Source organism: Aedes aegypti, chromosome 2 (genome assembly GCF_002204515.2).
Source record: "Aedes aegypti strain LVP_AGWG chromosome 2, AaegL5.0 Primary Assembly, whole genome shotgun sequence".
NCBI lineage: Eukaryota > Metazoa > Arthropoda > Insecta > Diptera > Culicidae > Aedes > Aedes aegypti.
Window position 1 is genome coordinate 7351621 of NC_035108.1, and position 26465 is coordinate 7378085.

General features: G+C 41.2%; 2 protein-coding genes across 2 annotated transcripts in view; both read right to left on the reverse strand.

Moving 5' to 3' along the window:
- LOC5579873 (fibrillin-1) overlaps positions 1-7413 on the reverse strand; it is a 70074-nt gene extending 62661 nt beyond the window's left edge. The window contains exon 1 of the mRNA XM_021839843.1: positions 6685-7413. Within this exon, the coding sequence (XP_021695535.1) occupies positions 6685-6742 (58 nt within the window). The 5' untranslated portion in view covers positions 6743-7413. The remainder of the gene's footprint in view (positions 1-6684) is intronic.
- The window catches only part of LOC5579245, a 253072-nt gene continuing 233426 nt past the window's right edge, over positions 6820-26465 (reverse strand). Inside the window, exons 8-9 of the mRNA XM_021843826.1 lie at positions 7084-7395; positions 6820-7025 (exon numbers count right to left, since the gene is read on the reverse strand). Of these exons, the coding sequence (XP_021699518.1) occupies positions 6820-7025; positions 7084-7395 (518 nt within the window). The remainder of the gene's footprint in view (positions 7026-7083; positions 7396-26465) is intronic.

The window sequence follows — 26465 nt, forward strand, 5'->3', positions numbered from 1 at the left end:
AAAATTTATCGCATTGGTCACCACCAGCAAGCAAGTAATTTGATTGGTTTTCAACGCAAACTGTTATCAGATTCTCCAGTCTTGTGCACTTGAAAATTCAAAGTTTGGCTTCGTTTTATAATCACCTTAAGCAGGCCTGCCCAACCTTTTTGAATCGCGGGCCAAATCTCAGAAACAATATTATGCGGCGGGCCAAAGTTTTCTGAATCCAGATTTTTTTTACTGAACGAAATAAAAGTTATAAAAGTTCTTTTTGAAGAACTTTAAAACAGACATTTGCTTCTGTGATAATCTTGCCGGAGATTCTGTGAGGATTAAGCTCATGATTTTTCCTCAATATAGCCCAAGTTTTTGGAAATTCCATTCTGAATCCTGCGAGAGTATTGTCCAAAATTTTTAAAATAATTATTCCCAGAATTCTATAGGAAAATTTTGTAAAATTTTGTTTAAATTTTATCTAGTATTATTTGAAAATCTTGTACGGAGTTGTCTAAGATTGAAGTCCCGGGTTTTGCGTTAATCATGCTAGGCGTTTTGTAAAAATGGTTCTCAGGATTTCGTCAACTTATTCAAAAATCCTGTTCTAGAATATGGAGAAGTCTGTCCTACTCAGGATTCTGCAACAAGTTTGTTAAGGATTGTGTAAGAATCTTTCACAGAAAAATATCCCGCATTCGGTGGCAGGCCTGTCTAGCATTCTTTTAAATCCTAATAAGATTGTACAATAATCTTATTCAACATTCGGTGTGAATCCTGCCTAAGTTGTTCGTGAAATTTATGTATCTTATTTAATTCTATAAGCTTCTAATATGCCCAACCTCGTGCTCAGGAATATGATTCTTGCTTGATGATTAATCGAGATGTGCCTTCAACTTTTAAATTCATTGTCGTTGTCGAACTTGATATAAATGTTGAAAAAGAAAATTATTAGCGACATTCTAATGAAATTTTAGTCTTTATTTTTTTGCGAATGAAACATTTCCAATCATTAAAAATATCAAACAAATTTAGAAAGATTCAAACAATTTAAAGAATCTTCAAATTAAAATAGCATAAAATTGAAGAATCTTATTTTTTAATAATCAACCTTGGAATGTTCAAACATCAAGTTTCTAGAACAGTGAAAGGGTCAGGTATAAAAGAAGTCTTCAAGCTCTTCGCGGGCCGCACAAAATGAAGCGGCGGGCCGGACGTGGCCCGCGGGCCGTACGTTGGGCTGGCCTGACCTGAAGTTTGCAAGAGCTCTAACTTGATAACTTTGAAGTAATATCATATGCCTTTGGAACCTATAGAACTGAAGGAAAACTTCATCGTTATTAACCAAGAAGATAAAGTTTTTTGCTGTTGGTAAAAATTAATTTAATTTACAAAGCTCAAATTTCCTAACACCTCCTTTCACATTTTCCTAAAAATAATCACACATTTTCATGATTATCTCAGAAACCTATGATAGGATCATCATCAATATCAACACTAGACTGGCCCAGCTCAGTATGAGAGAAAAATAAAGTTGTGTAATTCCACGGGGCACCCCCCAGGATTATTCCCTGGGGTTAGAGGAAGACTTCCTGAAAATTTCAGTTCATTTGGTCGTTCCATGAGTTGGCGCAATTGAATTTAAGTTAATATGGGATTTTCAGCTAAAACACATGGGAAACAGCACATCATCTCCTGTTTGGGTCAGCAAAATTGTTGATTGCGTTCAACTGAACCCAGAATGTCAAAAACACTACTTGATATCATAGCGAACAATATTGTAGAAGGTTATATGATGATTAAAATAGAAAAAGTTGGTGTTTTAACTATCTGAAGTAAATTTGCATTATTGCTTAGTATCTCTTCAACTTAGCTGGTTGGTAGACACTAAGCGCATTATAGCCACCTATGACGCTGGGCGAGCTGCGGTACATACACATGCATATATGTGATTGTACGGGAGTGCTGATCTAAGCCTAACTTTCAACAACTGAAAGGTTTATAAAAAATAGCTTAAATCCAGATACAACCTTCTGCAACTATGTTCATTAGGGTATCAACTAATGAATTTGTCATTCTGTGCTCAATTGAACTCAATTGATTAATTAGTATACGGCACGAAACAGTGACATTCGAATTGAATGCGCCAGCTGGGCAAGCACCAAATGAGTTGAAATTTTGAAAGAGCTTTTTTCTTACCCTAAGGCACATATCTAGAGGGTGCCCCGTTGAGTTTTACAACTTTTTTGTTTAAGGGCCAGTCTAATCAACACCCTGTTTTAAGGTATACTCATGGAATTTGCCAGTTCCTGTTGCTAAATGATGCAAATACAGAGAAGAAGCCTAAAAAAATAAAACAAAGTTTCTTCTTCTTCTCCTTGGCGTAACGTCCCCACAAGGACAGAGCCTGTTTCTCAGCTTAGTGTTCTTATGAGCACTTCCACAGTTATTAACTGAGAGCTTTCTTTGCCATAGTTGCCATTTTCGCATTCGTATATCGTGCTGTGACAACAACGGCGCGGGAAGTGATCGGCACTGGTCAACGACGAAGACGGAACGACTGGTTCGATGAAGAGTGCCAGAGGGTGACAGACATGAAGAATGTCGCCAGAAGCCGTATGCTTGTGGCCGGTACACGACAGAACAGAGAGCGGTACAGGGCAGCGAGAGCCGGAGAAAATCGAATCCACCGCAGAAAGAAAAGGCAACACGAAGAAAGTGTGGTAGCTGACGCACAAGAAAGCATGAACCGGAATGGTATGCGGAGATTTTATGCAACGGTCAATGGTGCGCGGCACAATACCGTACCAGTGCCCGCCATGTGCAATGACCGAGAAGGGAATGCTGACCGATAAAACGGCGGTGGCTGCCAGGTGGAAGGAGTACTTTCAGCAATTGTTGAACGGTGAAAATGGAAATGTAGCGAGGAACAGGATGAACATAGATGATGACGATCAAGCTGTGGACCCACCGACCATAGGAGAGGTTAAAAAGGCTATCAGCGAGCTGAAGAACTGTAAGGCTGCTGGGAAGGACGAAATCCCGGTCGAGTTTCTCAAGCACGGAAGCGAGCAGCTTTACCAGTCGATCCACCGAGTACTTCTGAAGGTATGGGAGGACGAAGAATTGCCCACCGGCTAGTTGGATGGCCTCATCCGCCCTATCTACAAGAAAGGGCACAGACTGGAGTGTGCCAATTACAGAGGAATTACCCTGCTGAATTCGGCGTACAAAATTCTGTCACGCTTCCTGTTTAACAGACTGAGACCGCTCGAGGAGTCCTTCGTCGGCGAATACCAAGCTGGTTTTCGTGAGGGCCGTTCGACAACGGACCAGATGTTTAGCTTGCGAATGATCCTAGACAAAGTCCGGGAATATAACTTGCAGACTCACCATCTGTTTATTGATTTCAAGGCGGCGTACGACTCAGTGAAAAGAAATGAGCTTCGGCAGATAATGTCTGAAAATGGTTTTCCGGCGAAACTAATTAGGCTGATACGTGCTACGCTGGATGGTTCGAAATCAAGTGTTCGGATCGCAGACGAGGTGTCAACCTCGTTTGTGACGTTAGACGGATTGAAGCAGGGAGACGCACTTTCGAATTTACTGTTCAACATTGCACATGAGGGTGCTATTAGGAGATCTGGCGTGCAAAGAAATGGCACTATTATCACAAGGTCGCACATGCTCCTTGGCTTTGCGGACGATATAGACCTGATTGGAATCGATCGCAGGTCAGTGGAAGAGGCCTTCGTGCCTCTGAAGAGGGAGACAGCGAGAATAGGCCTGACCTGAGACGAGACTCGCGAAGACGGTCTTCTTTTTCTGTGATTGCTGAATTTTTTCTTATTCCACTTTGTGATTATACCAATTATGCGCAAGCCGTTCAAACCCTCACATGAAGCTCGCAGCAAAAAATGATTGAGTTTGCATCACATCGAATCATAAATAGCCGTTTGAGTGAAATTTTATGCCAGCAAACGTAGCAGACATTAGAAATAATTAATCTTCTGCTTAGATTTATCAGCAACTTTGGAAAAGACTGCTCCGCCGATTGAGGTTTTTAATAACAGTTTACTTTGAACACAATACTTTTCACATTTTCAGCCATAAAAACGGTGGGCTGCATTTGACGTTTCGTGAGAGGGGAATCTGGGCTGCATATGACGTTGATATTTTTCCTCTTCACGAGTCTCTCTCAGGGCCTGACCATCAATTCTACCAAGACGAAGTACATGGTTGCAGGTAGAGATAGAGTCAGGCATGGTGGTGTAAGTACTGAGGTAGTGTTTGATGGGGATGTGTTTGAAGTTGTTGAAGAATTTGTTTACCTCGGAACACTTGTGACATGTGACAACGACGTTTCCCGCGAAGTGAAAAGACGTGTTGCAGCTGCGAATAGGGCCTTTTACGGACTACGTAACCAGCTTAGGTCCCGCAGCTTGCAAATGGAAACATAATTCGCCCTGTATAAAACATTGATTCTTCCGGTAGCTCTCTACGGGCACGAAGCGTGGACGTTGAAAGAGTCAGACCGGAAAGCTCTCGGTGTTTTCGAGCGTAAAGTGCTGCGGACAATACTCGGTGGGAAACTCGAAAATGGTGTGTGGCGCAGACGCATGAATCACGAGTTGTATCAAGTGTACAAAGATGCGAATATTATCAATCGTGTAAAATACGGCACACTTCAGTGGGCTGGTCACTTAGTGCGAATGTCGGAAGAAAGAATTGCGAAAATAATATTCAGCAGAGAACCAGGTAGAGGTCGGCGGCTTCGGGGAAGACCACGAATACGCTGGCTGTACGCAGTGGAAGAGGACCTGGCGACCCTAAACGTTCGGGGCAACTGGAGAAGTTTCGCCCAAGACCGACGAAGATGGAGCTCTACAATACGCCCGGCAATGGCGTGATGCTACGCTGTAGCCATCAAGGTATCACGGTAGGTATATCGTGTGGCAGGTACGATGATACTCTATGCCCAGGGAAGTCAAGGAAATTTCCATTACGAAAAGATCCTGGAACGACCGGGAGTAGATCCCAGACACCTTCAGCATGGCGTTGCTTTGTAGCCGCGGACTCTAACCACTTGGCTAAGCAAGGTCCAATTAATTAAAACAAAGTTCTTGATGCTGAATTTTCATTCTTAATGGGATAGATCCTGGTTTTCAGCTTAGCGTTTCACTTCCACAGGTTTTAGCTTGCGCTCATTTCTCAGTATTTTTTTTTTGCATTCTTTCGTTGTTGTAAAGACATTACCCTCCAGTAAAAATATAGAAATACCCAGAACCTTGAACTGCATTGTAAATCGAACTCACAAACCTTCATCACGACTTTTCTCTACAGCTGTGCAAAGCTAAGTAAAGCTTTTAAAATGTGTTATTATCTGTATGATCATTTCAAACACAAAGCAATTACAAGAGCCATCTGCATTATTATGAGCATTATATAAGACTCTAAGCCTACATACAATATGAAAACCGATTTCCAACCCAAAGTTCACCATCGGCATAATCTCCTCTATCCGGAGCACCATGTTGGCAGTAATTTTCGGGCATGCGAATCTGTTCAACATTATACAAAACACATCCGCTCTGTTCTTGGGACCATTTCCACTTGCACTTCTGTTCCACACTGCACCGAACATGTGCACGATTTAAGTACAGATTTAACAACTCCCCACACAACCACCAAACTGAAAACGGCAGAAAACAACAACGCTTGTATCTAGTTAAGCCTACGCATCGTGGACCAAGGCGGGGACTTTTCCCGGTTCAGGAATCGGCAGTTACAAATTACAACAACAATTAACATGCTTGGCGGTTGCGTCCCGGATCACGGCAACGGATTTCACTGTGACTACGACCCTTTTGTGCAGTGCATGTTTCCAGGCTGATAAATGTCACCCGTGAATATGTGCGAACTTCCCAAAAGCGCTCCAACGGCATCAGTTGGTTTTGGCGAGATTGTGCCGCCATGTGGCAACATTGCTGCATGGTCCAACAATCGTACCATCGCCGTCGTACTCACCTAGGGTTTCTACGAGAGACCAACAACAGGAGAAGACCTGCAAATTGAATCTACATGCAACAGCAGAAACGAGACGACGAACAATGATGGAACAACCACGGTGCTCTCTACACCGATATTGTCAGAAAAAGTTCTCTTAAATCTGTGCCCATCAGTATTCGCTTCTTTATGCTTTTGATACAACTCGTGATTCCCACTGTCCAATATACCCCGTTTTACGGCACGTCAAAACGAAACCTACTATATACTTATATCTTTGATTGTTTTTAGACATATAGTTAAGTAATGTTCATTAACAGATGAGCACAGATTTGATGAAGATTTTTTTTGTTTCTAATAATAACGGCCTAGAAAGCACCGTGACAGCGTGAAGTTTTGCAACCAACCAACCTCGCCTTTACGATAAGCGCTGCCGTCTGGTCTGGTAACTAAACAACGAATGAAATCGGTCTGCATAGAAGCTGCTTCCGCTTTGTTCCGTTGCACCGTTCAATGAAGGTGACAATGTACCAGTTAGTATTGGAGTGAGAAATTCAATTAACTAAAGCGCGGACCAAAAATGGCTTGTGTTGCACACCTGCAGTTATTGGTCCCATTTAGAATCGGCCTAGGTTGACAAGATTTTTTGTTCAAATATTTAATTATTTATCCTGAACGGTCACCTTCCAAATTCACACTAACCTTCGCATTCCCCATGTGAGTTGAGTCGGAGTCCTTCTCGGCAGTGCCGTGGCACCATTGTCGTTGTGCTGGTAGTCGTCGAAGTGGCAGGTGTCTCCGTTTCCGGTCCCAGATAGTCATCATTATCTTCACCATCTAGGTCCTCCTCCTCCTCTTCATCCGGCGAGCGATACGATTCGGTAGTCGTTGAAGTGGACGTATGACTCCCTGGCAACTCTCCTTCACTTTCCTCCTCCCCGTGGTGATGCCGATGGGGATGGTGATGAATTTCCACTTCATTTTGCCGCCTATCAACGTCCGGTTGCTCTTTGTCGTTGTCGTCGTAGTCATCAATCTTTGATCTATCGATTGCCGGTATTTGCGGTGAATAAGATTCCAATTCGTTGTTCAATTGGCTACCATCATCATCTTCGTCATCGGTGCCGTCAACGTCCTCCGGGAGTTTGCCTTCGGTGACCGCTTCGGGCTTAATTTCAGATATTTCCGTCGTGGTTGTGGAGGATGTTGCGGAGGGCGAATCAAGTTCATTACCCAGTTCGGTGTCTTCCTCGGCCTCCTCGTCTTCATCGCCGTCTTCTTCGAGCTCGTCCTCTGTGGGGGATGCCTCGGTGGAGATGGGTTCCGGTTGCCGACATCGATACGACCCGTGAAGATTTTCGCATCCATGTGGACAGAGCTCGGCAATCGAAGGGTCCTCACATTCATCGATATCTGTTTAGGAGGAATGGAATAAGATTCGGGTGATAAGCGAACAAATGCTTAATGAAGGTTATTTGTCAGTAAATGAATATAGATGGAAAACGTTAAAGTCATGTGGATTATCGATATTCATAATACATTTTGTATACGCACTGCTGAAAAGGTTTAGAACAAAAGTTCGACGGGCAGAATGTGGAAAAGGCAACAATTCGAAAAACAATAAGTCGAAATGACAGGAGCTCGATAATCTGTGCTTAAGGTGAAGATGAATCGAATCCAAAGTTCAAATTTTAAAGAGCACGGATCTGGAGAACCGAACATATGTATGGAGTATGGAGTTCTCTGTCGCTTGAAAAACGATTTAAATGTTGCAAGTAAAATACAGTTGCATAAATCAATCATCTCTCCTCATCTAGACTTCTGCCCATCCATCTTGTTTCTAGCAAATGAAACTCAAATATCGAGCTTGCAACGTTTGCAGAATAAAACAATGCGTTTGATTTTAAGATGTAACCGGTTCACTTCCTCCTCTTTTTTATTAGATGCCCTACAATGGTTATCAGTGAAGCAAAGAATTGTGTATTTGACAATGGTGTTTATTTTTAAAGTAGTAAATGGATTGTTGCCTCGATATTTATGTGATCGAATTGAAAGAGGAAGTGATGTTCATAGATATAATACTAGAAACGCGGATGATATAAGAACACCGTATTTTATAACCAGTGCTTCACAAAATTCTTTGTTTTTTAAAGGAATCAATGTCTTCAATTCGATGCCTATACACATCAAACGTGCAACAACACTAACACAGTTCAAAAGACTATGTATTTCACACGTCAAAGCTGCCTTTTGAACAGCTACTCTGATAAGTTTTTTAGACTTAGACTAATTTTATATCTTGACGAAGTTATCATTAACTGATATTTTGTATGGAATAAATTGTATTTGTTTTAATATTATTGGGGCACTAATAAACTATAATGTTCGCCTCGATGATGATGATGGATTTTTTATATTTTGACGTAGTTATAGTTTACTCTTTTTTGTGAAGTCTACAGAGATTTGAGCCCCGCGCGCGGTACACAGGTATAAATGACTTTTGATTATTTATCAACCAATTTGGGGATTTAGGCTGTTGGATGATTCTATTAATTAGTAGTAAGTTGTCTGGTTGAATGTCGGAAATTTCTTGAAAATGCAAATAATGCCCATAGTTTTTGAAATCAGCTTGCGGGGTTACCAAATCTGGCAATGTTTTGGATTTAGTTGAACTTTCATGATCACTAATAATGCTTACGAATATTGATGGTTGAGACCAACAGTGTTTTTTAAATTTGTTTTTTTTTTTTTTGCTGTAGAGTATGGAAACTTCTAATGTTGTTTACACCTGTTATAATAATCAGACCGAAAATTGCTTGTAAATCTGGTTAACATTGATCACAATTAATTATCTAAAAGATATATCGTCTAGCTCAAACCTCTGTAGGGGTATGCGGCGGGACCATCATTATCATAAAAATTACTTAAAAGAAATGCATATTGTGCTTTAAAAAATAAAAAATAAAATCTGTTGAAATCAACCAAAAGTGCTAAAAATAAGATACACCCCTATAAATGGGAGTATTCCAAGTCCCGCTAGCTATATTCAGGCTTGATGGAAACTCCTCTGCGATGAGGTGATTTCGCCGTTTTTCTGAGGAGAAAAAACTGAACTCAAAATTTTCAACGCAGATCCTCAAGAGATTCGAGTGAGAGTGCAAAAAATGTGCGAGGATGGTGCTCTCTTTTGTTGTGATGCTCCCCTTTACTCACACTCCAAAAGAACTCTTGAGTGTGCCGCCCGAACAAGACAGCCCTTGGGGAGTTGTGAAGGCATACTTTTGGAAGGAATTTCACTCTCTTGTGTTTTGTACCGCATCTTCCTCGCTAATTTTCGTTGCTTCTCTGCTTAGCATTTTTTCGCTCCCTCGCAAAGAGGCAAAGGCAGCCTGCTGCTCTAGAGTATGTCACCGAACTCTGATGATGTTGAGGAGCATTATCAAGCCTGGCTACATTCATCAACACTAACGCCATTATATTGAAGGTATTTTCCCAGAAATTAATAATTTGAAAGAAACAACATAGGTACCGTAAAATGTGGTGTTGAGGATACGTAGGGTATTAAGGAATTGAACTTGTCTATTAAGTTTGACAAGTTACAGAAAGGTCGAAAGCTGATATATCAATCATCTGAAATGCTCGATTTGTTCGGAGGAAAAAAAAGCTGCATTATTTGATAGGAGCTGTCTATTAATGCAAAGTATTGTGGATTCCAGATGTTAAAAGCCTTTCAAAACATTTTTGTTCGAATTGTGTGCGATCGAAATATTCACTTACAAAACTTTGAAGCAATACTGAGAAAAATATGAGAGTAAAGTAGCAGATAAGTATATTTAATTGACATCATAATGTAGACAAATACTTCTGAAAATTTTATCAATGTTTTTGTGTTTAATTATTCATATAAAAAACGTTCTTTTTTCAAATAAGTGGGCTATGAAGGGATTATCTATTCTTCTTCTCGTAAGTTACTTAAATCAGTCGATCTATGCCGTGATATATGTCAATATACTTTTGGCTAACTCTGTGAAGTAAACTGTAATATGAGAGTTTAGAGGTATATTTTCTGAGTTACTCAATATCACCAAAAAATACTGTTCCGTCCCGACGTCACAAAATTCAGTTCGAGAAATGCTGGCAGCAGGCAGCAGCGGAATATTCCATCATCAATATCCTTGCATTGTGCTACCTGGTTTGCAGCATCAAAATAGGGAGCGAAAAATACCCCAAAGGACAATTTGCGTCCCTTTTCTGTTCATTTAATTGCCATCCATCTAGCCAGCTATGTATAGCGTGAACGCATCAACCAAACAGATTGCACCACCACTTGCACAATCTTCATCATCATCATCATCATCATCGAACCCACTGCAGCATCTTCCAGGCAGTGGGAATTTCCATCATTCCCCACACCGTTGCACATGCAAGACTTTGTTTACCTGCAGCTTATATAAGCAGCTTGCATGCGCAAGAACATCATCAGTTTCGATTCAGTTTCGTTTGAGTTAACATCAGTTTCGATTCAGTTTAGTATCAGTTTCTTTGAATCAGCAATCAGTTTAGTATCAGTTTTCTTTGAAGCTTTGTAACATCAAGTTGAGAATACAGAACAGTAGTCAAGTGAATTCAAAGCATCTTTTCCTCCTCCACCAGTGGAAGCCAAGCAGCCTTCCGTGAAGGCTTGAGTCATCAATAGTCCATTTCAGTCGAGCTATCGGTCCTGTGCCCTGTTGCACCAAGCAACAGGTTAGCGGACGATCAACAGATCGTTCCGTTCAAGCTCAACAGAGCAAACCCCGTTGCACGCCGCAACATATGGTCCAATCGAGCCGGATCGAGGAGCCAGTTCCTTGAAGGCTGCAACAGCAGCAGAGTCAGTCGTCAATCAACAGATTGAGACAATTCCATTCGCCGATAGCAATCAGCTTTCCTACCAAAGGATTGCTGTTGTTCCTGCCCGGTAGCTCGACACAAGAGCGAAGAGAACATATTCCTGGTTTCCATTGGCGGAGAGAAAACGAAATTCCCAAAGTGATAGTGAAGTAGTGAAAAAGTCCAAATCAAGACAAGAAGCGTGTGTGTGAAGTGTGTCCCGAAATGGCCAACGTGAAAAGGCTGTTCGCCGAACGCAGCCTCATTGAGGCCAAATTGACCAAGATTCAGCAGCAGTTAGTGAGAGACAGCACCGCTCAACCGAGTTTGGCACGTGTAAAGCTGTATCAAAGAGAGCTGCAGTTCCTCTACAAGCAATACCAACGAGTGAACGGTGAGATCTTGTCCGCAGTCCCAGTCGACAGGTACTCGGATGTGGACGAGGATTATGAGCGCTTCGATGACCTCCACGATGATGCCTGCTTACTGGTGGAAACCTTGTTGCATTCATTCCCGAGCACCAGTGACAGGTATCAGATGTATCATTCACCATCATCCAACTACTTCGCTGCGACCACTGCGCCACGTTGGCGCACCCCACTGATTCGAAGCCGATCACCGAGTCCACCGCCGGAACAGTCCGTTCCAATTCCGGACGTGATGGAGAAGCCAAACACGTCGCCACCGAGAGAACTGTCCCCAGAGCAGCTGTTTCCAGATCAAGCCAACGAGTTGAAGGTGAGCCATTTTGCCATCAACCCAATCCATTCCGTGCAGCCACCAAGCGCTGAAACTTCAGCCATGAAGTTGAATCCTGTGTGTGGAGCAGCCCTGGTCCATTCCGAGGGTGATCTCGCCGAGGTCATCAAGAGCAAGTCGGCACCAACGCCGATTGTCCTGCCTTCTGTTGCTCCAATAGCTCAGAAGTGCCATCGAGAAGAAGAAGCAACACAACGAGAGAAAGTATCAACCCAACGAGCAGGTGTGCCAATCCAACAAGGAGAGGTGCTAACCCAATGTCAGCTACCAAAGCTACCCACCCATGAAGATTCCACCCACCGTGGAAAAGTGCCAAAGAGATGTGTAGAGGTGACAACAGTTGCCTACCAACACAAGTCCAACCCTCCAAGCAAGCAGAGTGAGCATCAAGCTAATCCAGCAAATCCGACACTAGCAGCGGATTTCAACGTCGGCAATGAGACAACCAAGTTTGTCGACATCGAGAGCAACATCCCATCATGTGAAAGCTACCAACCATACGATGATGATCCTGCAGCAGTTCATCAAGCGACGAACACGTTTCCAATTCCAATCAACCATGTTGGAATCCATCCGAGGCCGACGCCATTCGAGAGAGTTACCGGATTTGGTGCGTTGCCGAAGACATTCCTCGTGCCACCTGGTTTCCATCCAACGCCTAGGTTGGCACCAATGCCAACAGAAGTACTTCCAGTGCCCAAGCCACTCCAGCATTCAGCAGTAAGTACGTTCCAGTGCGCATCCGGTTCCCGTCCGGTGCTCCAGCGGATCCCTTGTGTGACTGGATTCCGCTCAATCAACAAAGAGTTCCCAAGTGCGACCGGATTGTGTCTGGTCGTGAAGCGATTCCCTTGTAGGACCAGATTCCGTCCAGCGTCCAAGCAATCATCCCGTTTGACCGGATCTCATCGAACGCCGCAGCGATTCACATGTGTGGCCGGATCCATTCCGGCATTGAAGTTTTCATCCAGCCTGACCGGATCCATTTCGGTAGTGCAGCCTTTCCAGCGTGTAGCAAGATTTCAATCAGTGTCGAAGCATCCCAGCTTTGTGACCGAGTTCTGTGTGAACTCGGACCAGCATCTGAATGTAGCCGGATTCCTTCCGGTACTGAAGCAACCATATACTGTGACCAGATGCCAGCCGATGTCCCAGCGATTTCCAGCAGTAAGCAAGTTCCAACTGGTGCCCAAGCAGTTCCCGTGTATTGTCGGAACCCATCCCATTCCAGAGAAGCCTCCAGATTCGACCGGTATCCCTCTTCCGGTGTCCAAGCAGTTGCGGTCGCCAACCGAAATGTTACCAGTGCTCAAGACGTTCCTATTGCTGACTGGTATTCCTCCGGTAACTCAGCTAGCTCCTGCGAGTATCAAGCCGAATCGGATGTCAGCAGGCATACCTCCGATGATCAAGCCAATCCCGAAGATGAACGAGATGTATCCAGCGAAGCAGTCGTGTCCAGAGTCAACCGGAAGCCATCCGGTATCCAAGTGGTTCCAGCATTCAACCACAATTCCACCGATCTCGATGTCAATCCCGACGACAGCCGGAATCCGTCCAGTGAGGGAGACAATCCTGATGCCCACCAGATTACGTCCGGTATTGAGAGAAGCTCTGTACCAGAGATCGATCGAGATGATGCCACCGGTCAAACCGACTAGTGGTTCAAGCACCCCCATATCAACTCAAGGCAGGAGAAACCACCAGATGAATCCACCATGCAATGTCGAGTCAGCGAAGCAATCCCCGAGTGCGTATTCCGTATGCATCCACCCAAGCAACCGAGAGATCATCCAGAGCATAGTAACCGAGGATCGTGAGCAGGAAGTACCACTCAACGAGTACGTTAGTAACAAAGTCTTCAAGCAACACCAGCCATCAGATGCGAGTCAATCCTCCAAGCATTCCGCCACCATCAAGTCATCAGCAGAAATTCATCCAAGAATCAGCCAGCGATGTTTATGCCAGCAGTTCAACACTTCATCATTCAATCAACAAGATTCCATCCTTCCCATCGAGGACAACATCAACCTTTCGCTGCAAGAAATTGTTGATACGAGGTCTCAACCGGGGGGAGAATGTTCCGTCCCGACGTCACAAAATTCAGTTCGAGAAATGCTGGCAGCAGGCAGCAGCGGAATATTCCATCATCAACATCCTTGCATTGTGCTACCTGGTTTGCAGCATCAAAATAGGGAGCGAAAAATACCCCAAAGGACAATTTGCGTCCCTTTTCTGTTCATTTAATTGCCATCCATCTAGCCAGCTATGTATAGCGTGAACGCATCAACCAAACAGATTGCACCACCACTTGCACAATCTTCATCATCATCATCATCATCATCGAACCCACTGCAGCATCTTCCAGGCAGTGGGAATTTCCATCATTCCCCACACCGTTGCGCATGCAAGACTTTGTTTACCTGCAGCTTATATAAGCAGCTTGCATGCGCAAGAACATCATCAGTTTCGATTCAGTTTCGTTTGAGTTAACATCAGTTACGATTCAGTTTAGTATCACTTTCTTTGAATCAGCAATCAGTTTAGTATCAGTTTTCTTTGAAGCTTTGTAACATCAAGTTGAGAATACAGAACAGTAGTCAAGTGAATTCAAAGCATCTTTTCCTCCTCCACCAGTGGAAGCCAAGCAGCCTTCCGTGAAGGCTTGAGTCATCAATAGTCCATTTCAGTCGAGCTATCGGTCCTGTGCCCTGTTGCACCAAGCAACAGGTTAGCGGACGATCAACAGATCGTTCCGTTCAAGCTCAACAGAGCAAACCCCGTTGCACGCCGCAACAAATACTTATTTCGAGTACAGTAAAACTGGTAGAAAAATCATGATAAACAGTATGGGCATGGATTTTCTTGATATTATTATTATCATGGGAATGCTTTCAGAGCCATATAAGCACTAACTAGATTAAAAAAAAACAACAAAAAAAACAAAGTACATAATACGTCTTTTCAGGCGTCGTGGTCATATTTTTAGTTTTGTTAGATATCAAGCTCATTGTGTCGTGGAGTGTGCGTATGATTTCCAATTCATTCTGGAAAACTGCGCGTTAGGATTATTTCCGACTGCGCCTCTGGATTGTGTATGCAACTCCATCGTTTGAAATAACTACTTAACAAATGCAACTACGCATATAAATGATACCAAACGTACTCCGAAACAAGATAATTAGTTTAGAAAATGTCCTTCTATCGGAACTGTTTTTATTAACTTGGGATTTTTATGATAGTCTGCGGTGTAAGTTGTAGCTATACTCTAGTGTAACTTTAGTTTACAAACACTCAAACATTCCTTAGCTAATACTCGGATAGGATAAAATAAAGCAAAATTCTTGCTCAGAACATAATCCCTAATTTTGCATGCATTTTTAATGCCCCATAAAATAGAGTTTTTCTTCTCCAGCAAAAGCCACTGCTCTTTGGTGCAGTTCAGTGGTAAAACTTTGACTGAGCCGACCGCCTCCCGCCAATAGGATAGAATGAGCCCAGCCTGAAAAACATGCTCTGTTCAACTTTCGGAGCTCTATTCAGCAAACCACCACCACCACAAACCAGACCAGACCCAGTCGTGGAAAGAAAAGCAGCATAATAAACGTGAAAAGCTCACCACCGCCGCCCGCACACAATGATTGCAGATATAATTTAATCCTGACGGGCTGCTGGAAATATTCGCCAAACTTGATATTTATTGAAAGCAGCACATGTTTACGCTCGTATCGGGCAAAACGACGACGCGAATAGACGAACAACTTTTTTCCCCGATGAGAAGGATATGCTTTTTCTTCGTCCTGCAGCGCGCTGCGGTTGGTTAGTGGTCGATGCGCATGGAGCAAATGTTCCCAAACATTTCGGATGTGGGACCCACCTAGCACAAATAATAACTAACCAACGACGCAACATCCACTGAACCAATATTTCTGACAAAACTCATTGATAAAATCTCTACAATTTTCATTTCAGAAAAAAAAATTAAACAATTTTGGAGTCGTGACCCGAGGAGTTTGAGAAACCATGGCATAGAGGCATACCGCCTAAATAGTGTACATATTTGAGACGAACTCTCGTTTGCAGCACACGGTTGAACAAATGGCGAACAACTGGGGATGAAAAGATTTTCCTCAGCTCTCTGAATGGGTGCTGATGTGGAAGCCAAAGTTTTTGGAATATCTAGAAAACGCTATGAACTGGAAGAGAATTCCTTTACTAGGAGATGTAGGCTTTCAAATTCCAACCGTATTTAATTTCGAGCAAAAATAGCACGGAAGATGCAATCTTTTCATCTACTAGGCTGACGAGTTTCCGTCGAAGAGCTTATGCCACAGAAAAAATGTATTAAAAGGAAAATCAGTAAATTGATTTAAACAAAAATCTCAATACTCTGTATATTTTCCAGAAAACCTCAGCAAAATGAAAAATATGATGTCATATGAAGGTTGATTTTGATGCCGTTAATAAAGGGATGTATTGTGTTCAGTCCTACCCAGGCTGTTCTGGATATGTTGAAAAATATAAATAAAAAAAACTATCGAAATCATTCATACGCTAGAAGTATTTCAATAAAAATTCTCTCGGAAAATTGCACATCATCATATTGCACTCAACCTTGAAAACGCTAGATACAGCAATCAATAACCAATAGCGTATCGAGGCTTGTATTGCAATAAATATTTCGTTCATTCTGCCAGAGAAGCTGATGGTATCCTAAAACATAAAACGTCCCTATGCAGAATGACTGCCCTGATATTGTTGACCATAAATCTTCCCATGCCTACAAAAAAAACCTTTCCCCATTTCCCTTGAACTGGAATAGTTTGATAACAAAACATTTTCGAACGAAAAGCTCCGGAAAATGCCCCCTATTCCAGGCCGCGAACTATTTCCATCAGCCGCAACCGAGCTAGATGACCTATTTTATTGTATGTTTGAAAAAGATAACAATACAGCACCAAAAATGATCTACGTTTAAAAATATATTGCTTTGGCAAAAAAGTCGACTGTTTAGTTTTAGTTCGTAATGGCAATGGTTTTCAATTGCCAACAACTGAGCTAGGGTAAAAGTACGTGCAATGGGGTGTAATGGCAAATGTTTACATATTCTATTGTCTTCAATTCACTTGGATCTTCGTGCGTTAACCAATCTCACTGTTTTTTTTCTTCATATTTTTCAAACTCACAAAAGCAGCCCTCGCCTTTTTGATTCGTGCAAATATGTCTATATTGGTGCTTCCGTTTTCCGCCATCTGACTACCAAAATATTGAAAGCTTTCGAAATTCTCCACTGTTTGCCCAGCTACAGTGCTTCTAACTGCACTAGATATCTTCACATTCAACGATTTGCGGGCAAACGGAAAAATCAAAATCACACCTTGAAACGAACAAATTATGATCGCCTATCTCAATTTGATATTGTAAAGATGTTCGAAAATTTTATAAATCTCAGCGCTATAGCTCAACATCTAAAAATATGTAAACAAGATCAAAATTAGTTCTTTGACATGAAACAAAACACATCCGACAACAAAATGGTGAGACTGTACAGTGCGACGTCAGGACAACTTCTAGAAGTAAAAAGAAGTCTCAGAAGGCGAAGAAGACAATGCTCTTATTTCCTTGATCTTCCAACTGATAGGCATAGCCGATTGGTTAGCATCTCTGTGTATAGATCTAAAGGTCTGTCAGTCATTTGTCAGATCATATTTTGATATTGATTTGTTGGTTAATCAATACACTTGCTAGATATTGTTTTAATCTTATAATATCTTCACAAGATATTGTCCAATAATTATCCATATTAATGTTTGATATTATTTTTGATCTTTTATCTCTTATCTCAAACAAACCAATAGCTGATTAAGATCGTCAGTAATTAATCTTTAGAACAACAAATTTTGATCTTGGTCGGCTTATTCCACCTGCTCGGGTTTGGGCTTGCTGACGTTGATTTTTAGACCTGCCGCTAAGGAGCGTTCGTCAAGATCATCTAACTTACTCTGCATGTCCGAGCGTCATTTAGATGCTCCATGATAATGGGTTGCCACAACGATCTTCTCCTGTATCCGTTTCAGGATTACTTAGCTCAGAACTTTGAGCACTATACACAATAACATGATGCCTCGTCAATTATCGCAAACAGTCAGGTCACTCTTTTAAGGTACCTTCACTAAGATGCTATGCATCCAGTCGACCGGAAAGGTCGAGGTTTCCAAGACATTGTAGAATATTTGAGTTATGCAGATCAGAGCTAGGAATGGTTATAGTAGTAGGCTTGAGTTTTTGCGAAAATCACGAGGCTCTTCTAATAAAGTAATTCAAAATTGTGAATCTCATCAAGTAGCCTATGTTGGGTACATGAATTTTCTAAATCAGTAGTGTCATTGACGGCTGTGAATGCGGGAAATAGAACAATTTTCTACAGTAGTTTTGGGTTGCCCTTAGCAAAAATGAAACCAATTGCCTGTCAAAAAAGACCACTTCTCATTGGTTGTTTTGGCAAAGGCCTACTTTTACATCGTTGAGTTGGATTGCAACAGGGCATTTTGTTGCTAGCACGACCGTGTTGCCAGTTCAAAAATTAAGTTTTATCAAAAGTTTGAAAATTTTTCATGAAATCTTTTCGTTTCAAATCTATTTATATTCGATGTTAAGTTCAAAGCATGTGTTCCTACAGTGCCAAAATAAATATAGAATACCTAATTGAGACCAAAATAGTGGAAACTGGGTCAATACTCTCTAAAAATATCACCGGTTTTAAATTTTAACCTGATTTCTTGAAAATATAGCATCCTCTATTGCACTAAATGAATGAAGCGTGCAGGAAACAATCAAATTATGAGCCTTGATATTTGAATTTGTCATAATATTTGCATAAAAAGGATACTGGTAACACTGGCCTTTGCATCGTCAAAGTTATCGACTGAAAAACAACATGGCAGTCTTAGTTGAGCTGTCACGTCCTGTCCTAGGGCCACAGCAGCGATACGCGTGGCTCATCTGACTGTGATTTGCTACACTTGCCTACTGTAGTGTGAATTTCAGAATTTTTCCCAACTCTGATGCAGATATCACGTGTCAGCCTTGAGCATCTCGGCTGATATGCGATTGACTCCTGAGGCTCTATTTGACTGCATGCTGCGGATGACCGTTTTTTATCTCAAACACTGATGGAGCATCGGTGTTGACACGGGTAATGCGTCGAACTCTTGGCAAGTCGTGTCGAGAAGTTGATGGAGTAGTTGACGCTTCTAAAATATTTTCGTTTCAGTTAGTCAGCTGGGTCGGTAGACAGCTGTCCAGACGTCAGGTTCATCCTTGCCCCACTAAAGCGACGTCATATATCGCAGAGTAGACGAATGTCGCTGATTGCTGCAGTTTCTTTGCCTTTAGCGTTTCACTTTTTTTTCTAGAGCCAAGTATTACTGATGATCTGAAGCTTTGGCTCCACGGGTTTTCGCTTGCTTTTGCATGGCTTTAGCATTTCTCCCCTCCTCTATCCTTCTCCATGTGTCATCCGTGATCAACTGTTTTCTTTGAGTACTTTAAGTACGTAGTTCATCCAATTTTTTTTACCCTCCGCTATCCCCCACACCAAAAAGCTCAAATGAGCCCCCTGGTAGTGGACACAAACTTATCTAAGCATGAAACTGGACTGAAAAATAAGGATTGTTATATGTAAATGCTTAGAATTATTCATACAAAATTTAACAAGCAAATAATAGGATAGTTATAAATAAAAGAAAACAAATGTAAAATCCCAGTGGAACATTTTCCTTTTAAGGGATTTACAAAAACTACATAAATACATAAACTACATAAATATATAATAAAAAAAAAATAAACGAAAGTTGGTTTAACAATTGATTTTGTGATCATAATTGATATTCACTCAGTTGGGATTTCAAATAACTTTTCAATTTCACTTTGAATATTTCACGACTTGTTAGCTGTTTCAAATCAACAGGAAGCTGATTGTATTTTAGTGGACCGATAAATTTAATTCTTTTCTGTGCAAAATTAGTAGTGGCTCTTACTCTTTGTAAATTGTTTGCCTGTCTTGTTCCGTAAATGTTTGCAACTTGAGGAAACTGTATATTGTGATGCATAACACTGTTATGTAGGACGTCAAAAACTAACTGATCGGTTTGTAAATCGCATAGGGCTACCAGAGGTAGAATATTGTGTGAATTATCGGAATACAACATGTAAGTTGAGAAGAGAAGTGGCCTTTTGAAAATTATTTTTAAACACCTATTTTGTAGTACTTGCAGTTTCTTTAAGTTTGAAATACATGCTCTTCCCCAAACAGAATCCAAGTAGTTGAGCTGAGAATGTATGTAGGCGTGATAAAAGGATAAAAGGGCCTTTCTTGTTATAAAAGTAGAAATACGACGCATAATGCCACATAGAGAAGCGACCTTTTTTTCTATACATGTAATATGGTTTTTCCAGGACAAAGTTTTATCTAACGATATTCCTAAGTATTTGAAGTATTCGACTCGTTCTATTATAGATGTACCTATCCTTACATCGCTGTTGAAATTTATTTTTTTCCTGGGAGAGTGGAAAAACATTACCTTTGTTTTTGTTAAATTTAGCGAGAGCAGATTATTACCGAAGTACGCCAATAGTGTATGTAAATCTTCTTCCATCTGGCGCATGATTGTTTCACTCGAAGAACCAGGATAAAATAGTGCCGTGTCATCCGCAAATAACCGGGGTACTCCATGTAACTGCAAGTTTCCTAAATCGTTAATGTACATGAGAAACAGGATTGGTCCTATGTTACTGCCCTGTGGAACGCCTATGTTAATGGGTTTAAGTGAACTTTGAACGCCATTAACAAAAACAAATTGCTTGCGGTTCTCCAGATAACTTTGAATTATATGCTTTGCCACACCACGAATACCGTTCATTTCGAGCTTTTCCAAAAGAATCCTGTGATTAAGCGTATCGAACGCCTTCTTGAGATCCAAAAAGAGAGCACCAACGATTTTCTTGCTGTCAAGTTCATTTATTATATTATCAACTAATTCTGTGATAGCTGTTAACGTGCTGCAACCTTGTCTAAACCCATATTGTAGATTATAGAAAACATCATGCCTATGAAAGAAATCTAATATTCTAGCCACCAATAATTTCTCAAAGATTTTGTTGAAAACAGACAAAGTTGATATTGGGCGATAGTTGCCAACATCAGCAGAATCGCCTGATTTGAATATTGGTATTACTTTGGCTACCTTGAGACAATTTGGGTATCTTCCAGTTTCAATAATTTTATCAAACATTGTTTGAAATATATGTGCAAACACATTACAATTATTTTTGATAATTTTTACTGGAATATTATCAGGGCCGCATGCTTTGTAAGTTTTAAGATCATTGATAATCAAAAGAACTTCATTAAAAGATGCTGGACGCAAATATATCGACTCTGAAACACGTCGAGCATTTATTGATGGAATGTTAGAACTTTGTTTGATATTAGTTGCCAGATTATGACCAATTGTAGAAAAATAATTATTGAACTCATTAGCTATTTCATGACTATCAGTAACTTTCCTTCCATCAAAAGATAATTCAATATTATTTTCATTCGGTTTGTTCCCTAAAATTTGTTTAAGATTTCTCCAAAATTTACTATGAGGCGTGTTATTTAAAAGAGACTCGTAATATTGTTGTTTGCTACGCTTTTTCTCAGCATCTTAATCTCGTCGTTAGCGATGAAGGCATTCTTGATGGCGATATATTGTTCTTCCAATTTGGCACCTTCGGGAATGTCCGCAGCGCGAATCCTCAAATCTTCGACGAAGGATCTCTTTACTGTGACGACTTACAGTTGGCGTGTGTTGAATCGTCGACCATTTCCAATTCCCTTTACCTGATGATACGTGGCATTCAGTTCAAACTGCAAAAGTTCTTCTTTTCTTGCATTTTGGCAGCATCGTTTGTCGCATAACATTGGACTATGGAAAGGTTGCGAACCTTTGTTCTAAATGTGGAAAATTTTATCGTCCCATTTAGAGTGTCCATCCCGGGACATCCTGGAACAAAAAATCCCGGGATTTGACAAATTTCGGGATTTCTCGTTTCCCGGGATTTTATTTCTGACATCCCGGAATTCCCGAAATGTACGTAGAATTTGATGAAAACCACTAACTTTGAATAAAAAACAATGAAAATTTTCCTCACTATCAACCTCATTTGATAAAGTAGAAAAGCATAATGAAAAAGATAATAATCTAATATTTTTTTCATGTAAAGATCAATTTAGCAAGTAAGAAACACATATTTTCATTTGTCTAGTTGCAAAGTTTTAATGCTTTTCTTTTCAACATTAACCGTTTTTAAAAGCCTATGCTGAGATAACAAATTCGAAAGTACACCTAAACTGCCGCAAATCGCAAGTCAGTACTATCTGTAAAAAGTAGACATTGAGAAAATTGACTGAGAAGTTTTCAATCTTGTTTTCCATACAAATATTCAAAAAATTCCAGGAGATTGGAACATGTTTTTAAAAAGACACGGACACGGTAATGCTTCCAGTGGACGGTTATATCCTTTGAAGGAAGCACCACACTAGACAACGGACTAGCATGCAACGCCCAGTGGCACAGTCGAAATACGTTCCCGACGAAAAGTTTTCCGTACTGAAGCGGTAATTGACCCACACTCCTTAACTCGATGCGGCTAAATGCTTGGTAACACTAACCGCATGGCCACGAAGCCCACAATTTGTTCATAATGAAACTTTCATAATTTGCTTTTCACTCCGTTACCTTTCGAAGAAAAATATAAAGATTATCAAATAACGAATCGATTTTGTGTTACACGATGCGAAAATCTGCAGTGGGACTGACATGTGTTTACTTTTCATTACGGAAAAATTCGACTTGGTGTTTTATTTTTCCTAATTTTACTGAACAAAAAGTGATTTGTCGTTAGTGCAGCTGAAAGATCACTAAAAGATACAGTGAAAACTGATATCAACTCAATTTTGACCAAAATGCAGATGGGACTAACTTGTGATTCACGGCAGTAATTTTCAGTCCATAGTTTTAGTAATTAACTTTTAGCATGATCGACAATACCTTCAATGAAATTTAATCTTTTTTTTTTTTGTAAAATTTTTATGACTTTTCAAACGTTTGAAGCAAATTGCTTTGAAATTATGACTTAAGTTTTTATCATACTTCCATTCATAAGTGTTATAGAATATTTGCAAAAATCCATAGTAAATCCGTAATTAGTCAAGCTTAGTTTTGATTTTTGTTAGGTTACTTCATCAGAATAAGAAAATCTTATCTGAAATGTGATTTGCTATAATTAACATATTATTTTGAAAAGTTACATTATCGGTTTATTTCATTGAAAAAAAATTGTCTTGTTAAATTTGTATTTCCATTTCAACTGAAATGCTTGTTTTATTGAAAATTTGATAAATCCCGGGATCCCGGGATTTCCCGGGATAAGCAAAATGGCCGGGAAATGGACACACGCTCAAAAAAGCGTTCTGGAAAACGTGAACTGTCAAAAATACACCGTGAACTACCATGATTGGTCACGTATACATGATCTAGTTCACGGTGTATTTTTGCTTGTTGACGAGTTCACGCCTGCTGTTCACGGATACGAGAACGGATTTTTTTCTGTGCACTCTACTCCCATTGATAGGCTCCCACTTCACAAGCGCAGCGTGTGCCTGGGCGCGCAGTTGGAAATCAACACTCCGGTGACGTGGAGCGTATCCACCTCGTAAGACAGAGCATGTCAGAATTTATCCCGATGACAATCTGTGTCAACCAAAGTTTGATCAACGGACTTCGCTTAGTCCCAGGATTTCAAGCTTCATGCGGCATGCCTCATTGGTAAGTTGTGCCAGTTCTCTCTGTTGGGCTGGGGTTAATTCATTCCGTGTTCCAAATCTTGTTCGTTGTTTCGTGCTAAAAGTCGTTGCTGTCAAATCAGTTCGTAATCATTCTCTGTCGGTTTCATGAACGATTTAAAAGGTTTCAGGCACAGTAGATTGTTGCCTGAGGTTCCCTATCGTTGGGGCCGCCGTCACAGGATTAGCTTCCGAGGAAGAGCATTTCAAATTAAGCCGCTGGATGTCAGGACAGACGCTGTTTGAGCCGCACCTCCTCACTCTAGCTGTTGTCAGAAGGACAACAATGCCCAGGCTGCACTATCAGTTAAGGCGACATCCACAAATTACGTAACGCTCTAGGGGGAGGGGGGAGTAGGCTCAAACGTTACGGCTCATACAAAAATTTGAAATTTTTCATACAAAAAGCGTTACGGAGGGGGGAGGGGGTCAGAAATTTCCAATTTTAGCGTTACGTAATAAATGGACGCTGCCTAAGTACGAAACCCTTAGCAGGCGGTCTTTGTCATTGGTTTACCCATGGAAGCATGAGGACCAGACCCAGTGAACCACGTATCATATAAGAATGTGCATTCAAAATCACATGTTCGTACGTCAAAAATCAGAATCGCACAAGATGCCAAATTAAACGCTAACAATATCAACACAAGTTGTATATAAATCTCCAATACGAGTTATAAACGACAGCAAAACATGTCGTAAAGAGTGCAACATAGAATCGCGTTAACTTGTATAAACTGACAGATCATATATCAATCCGGAGAGCATCGTATTAAATCGCAATAACTTAGCAAAAATTGCCACCCAAACTTGATATTTGTTGACGATGGGCCTCAAAGAACAATAAAGTATGTGTTACTGTATATGAAATATGTATTAATATTGGCAAATAATTACCAATCCATCATGAAACCCTTGGTGGTACAGTAGTAAGGTATTAGATCTAATCAACAAGGTCCCGTGTTCGAATCTTGTTGGATTTTTTTTAATTTTCATCCAAATTTTGTGGCATCGTATATCTGATCGCAGAAACTCTGAAAAAGTCGTGCCAAGTACGCATATAGCCTCCACTTTGGTAGGTGGATTTTCTAAACGACTGAATTGATTCATATAGAATGATGTATAACAAAAGTTAAACCAACCAAAATGTTGACTGGGGAGTGACATTGGACGTTCCTTCCAGATTGTCGGCCCTTTTTTTGCAACCCAATTGGGTCCTAAAATTTGTAATGAAATCTTGTTTTTATTTAATAACACGAAAAAGCATGTTACTGTAATTACTTTAGCAATTTTTCCCGCTCAAATAATGGCTATATCATGTTTAAACTTTAATTTAAAAATTTGGACCATAAATGAACCTTGACACTTTTGATCATGTTTGACGTTCGCTTAGTCGACAAAAACACCACAGGGGTTTTAGTTCGACCACTGGGGTTGTTCCTATCTGACATTTCGTAAGGGACACGGAAAACCAAATACACCCAAAATTTGAGTTTAAGCCAAAGAATGTGACAAAATCTAATAAAAATGTTTTTTGGCTTAAACCAACGGAAAACATTAGAAAATTGAGTAAACATGTGTTTTTGGCCTAAACTTAAGCGTTTGGCACTAAAATTGGGACAGGGCTTTAGGACCCAATTGCTGACCAATGAGGAAATGGAGAAATAATCGATGTTGCACTTATACACTCCCGTGCAAAAGTTTGGGTTCACCCCCTCAAAAACATGCAAAAGTGTTCTGTCCATATCTCTGTGATTACACGTTCAATTAAAACTCTTTAAGCCGCATTCGAAAGGCAAAGAGTTATTCTTACTTCGTATGTATTTTTCCAAAAACATTTTTTTTTTAATTTTGTATACTAAATTTCTACCTAAAGTTGCTGCATTTTTCAAAACACACACTAAAAAATCATACCTAATTTCCTCAGCATTGGGTCGACCAAAATTTTGAATCAAAGTGTCATTAGAATCGTAATCTTAAATTTTTTGAAGAAACCTCACGAAATTTTGGCGGAAAAATCTGTAAAGTATTCAAAATCAATGAAACAGTCAGTCAAGTCATCGTGCAAAAGTTTGGGTTCACCCCTCAGTATGATGCAAATCGTGCAAAAGTTTGGGTTCATCTGAGCCGTTTTTGTCAATATCTCTACCATTTTTCAACCGAGTAGTGTGTGATCCTTTGACCGTGCCGCTTGCTCCTGCGGGGGCGGGTGAAGCGGTCAAGCAGGATTAATCGTGTTTCGCGCGCAGTACAGTGGGGGGAGAAAAGTGGCGTGATTCGCGGACTTATTTAGTAGTGTGTGATCCTTTGACCGTGACGCTTGCTCCTGCGGGGGCGGGTGAAGCGGTCAAACAGGATTAATCGTGTTTCGCGCGCAGTGCAGGGGGGGGGAGAAAAGTGGCGTGATTCGCGGACTTATTTAGTAGGGTGTGATCCTTTGACCGTGACGCTTGCTCCTGCGGGGGCGGGTGAAGCGGTCAAGCAGGATTAATCGTGTTTCGCGCGCAGTGCAGGGGGGGGGGCGAAAAGTGGCGTGATTCGCGGACTTATTTTGTAGTGTGTGATCCTTTGACCGTGCCGCTTGCTCCTGCGGGGGCGGGTGAAGCGGTCAAGCAGGATTAATTGTGTTTCGCGCGCAGTAACAGTGGGGGGGGAGAAAAGTGGCGTGATTCGCGGACTTATTTAGTAGTGTGTGATCCTTTGACCGTGACGCTTGCTCCTGCGGGGGCGGGTGAAGCGGTCAAGCAGGATTAATCGTGTTTCGCGCGCAGTGCAGGGGGGGGGGGCGAAAAGTGGCGTGATTCGCGGACTTATTTTGTAGTGTGTGATCCTTTGACCGTGCCGCTTGCTCCTGCGGGGGCGAGTGAAGCGGTCAAGCAGGATTAATTGTGTTTCGCGCGCAGACAGTGGGGGGGAGAAAAGTGGCGTGATTCGCGGACTTATTTAGTAGTGTGTGATCCTT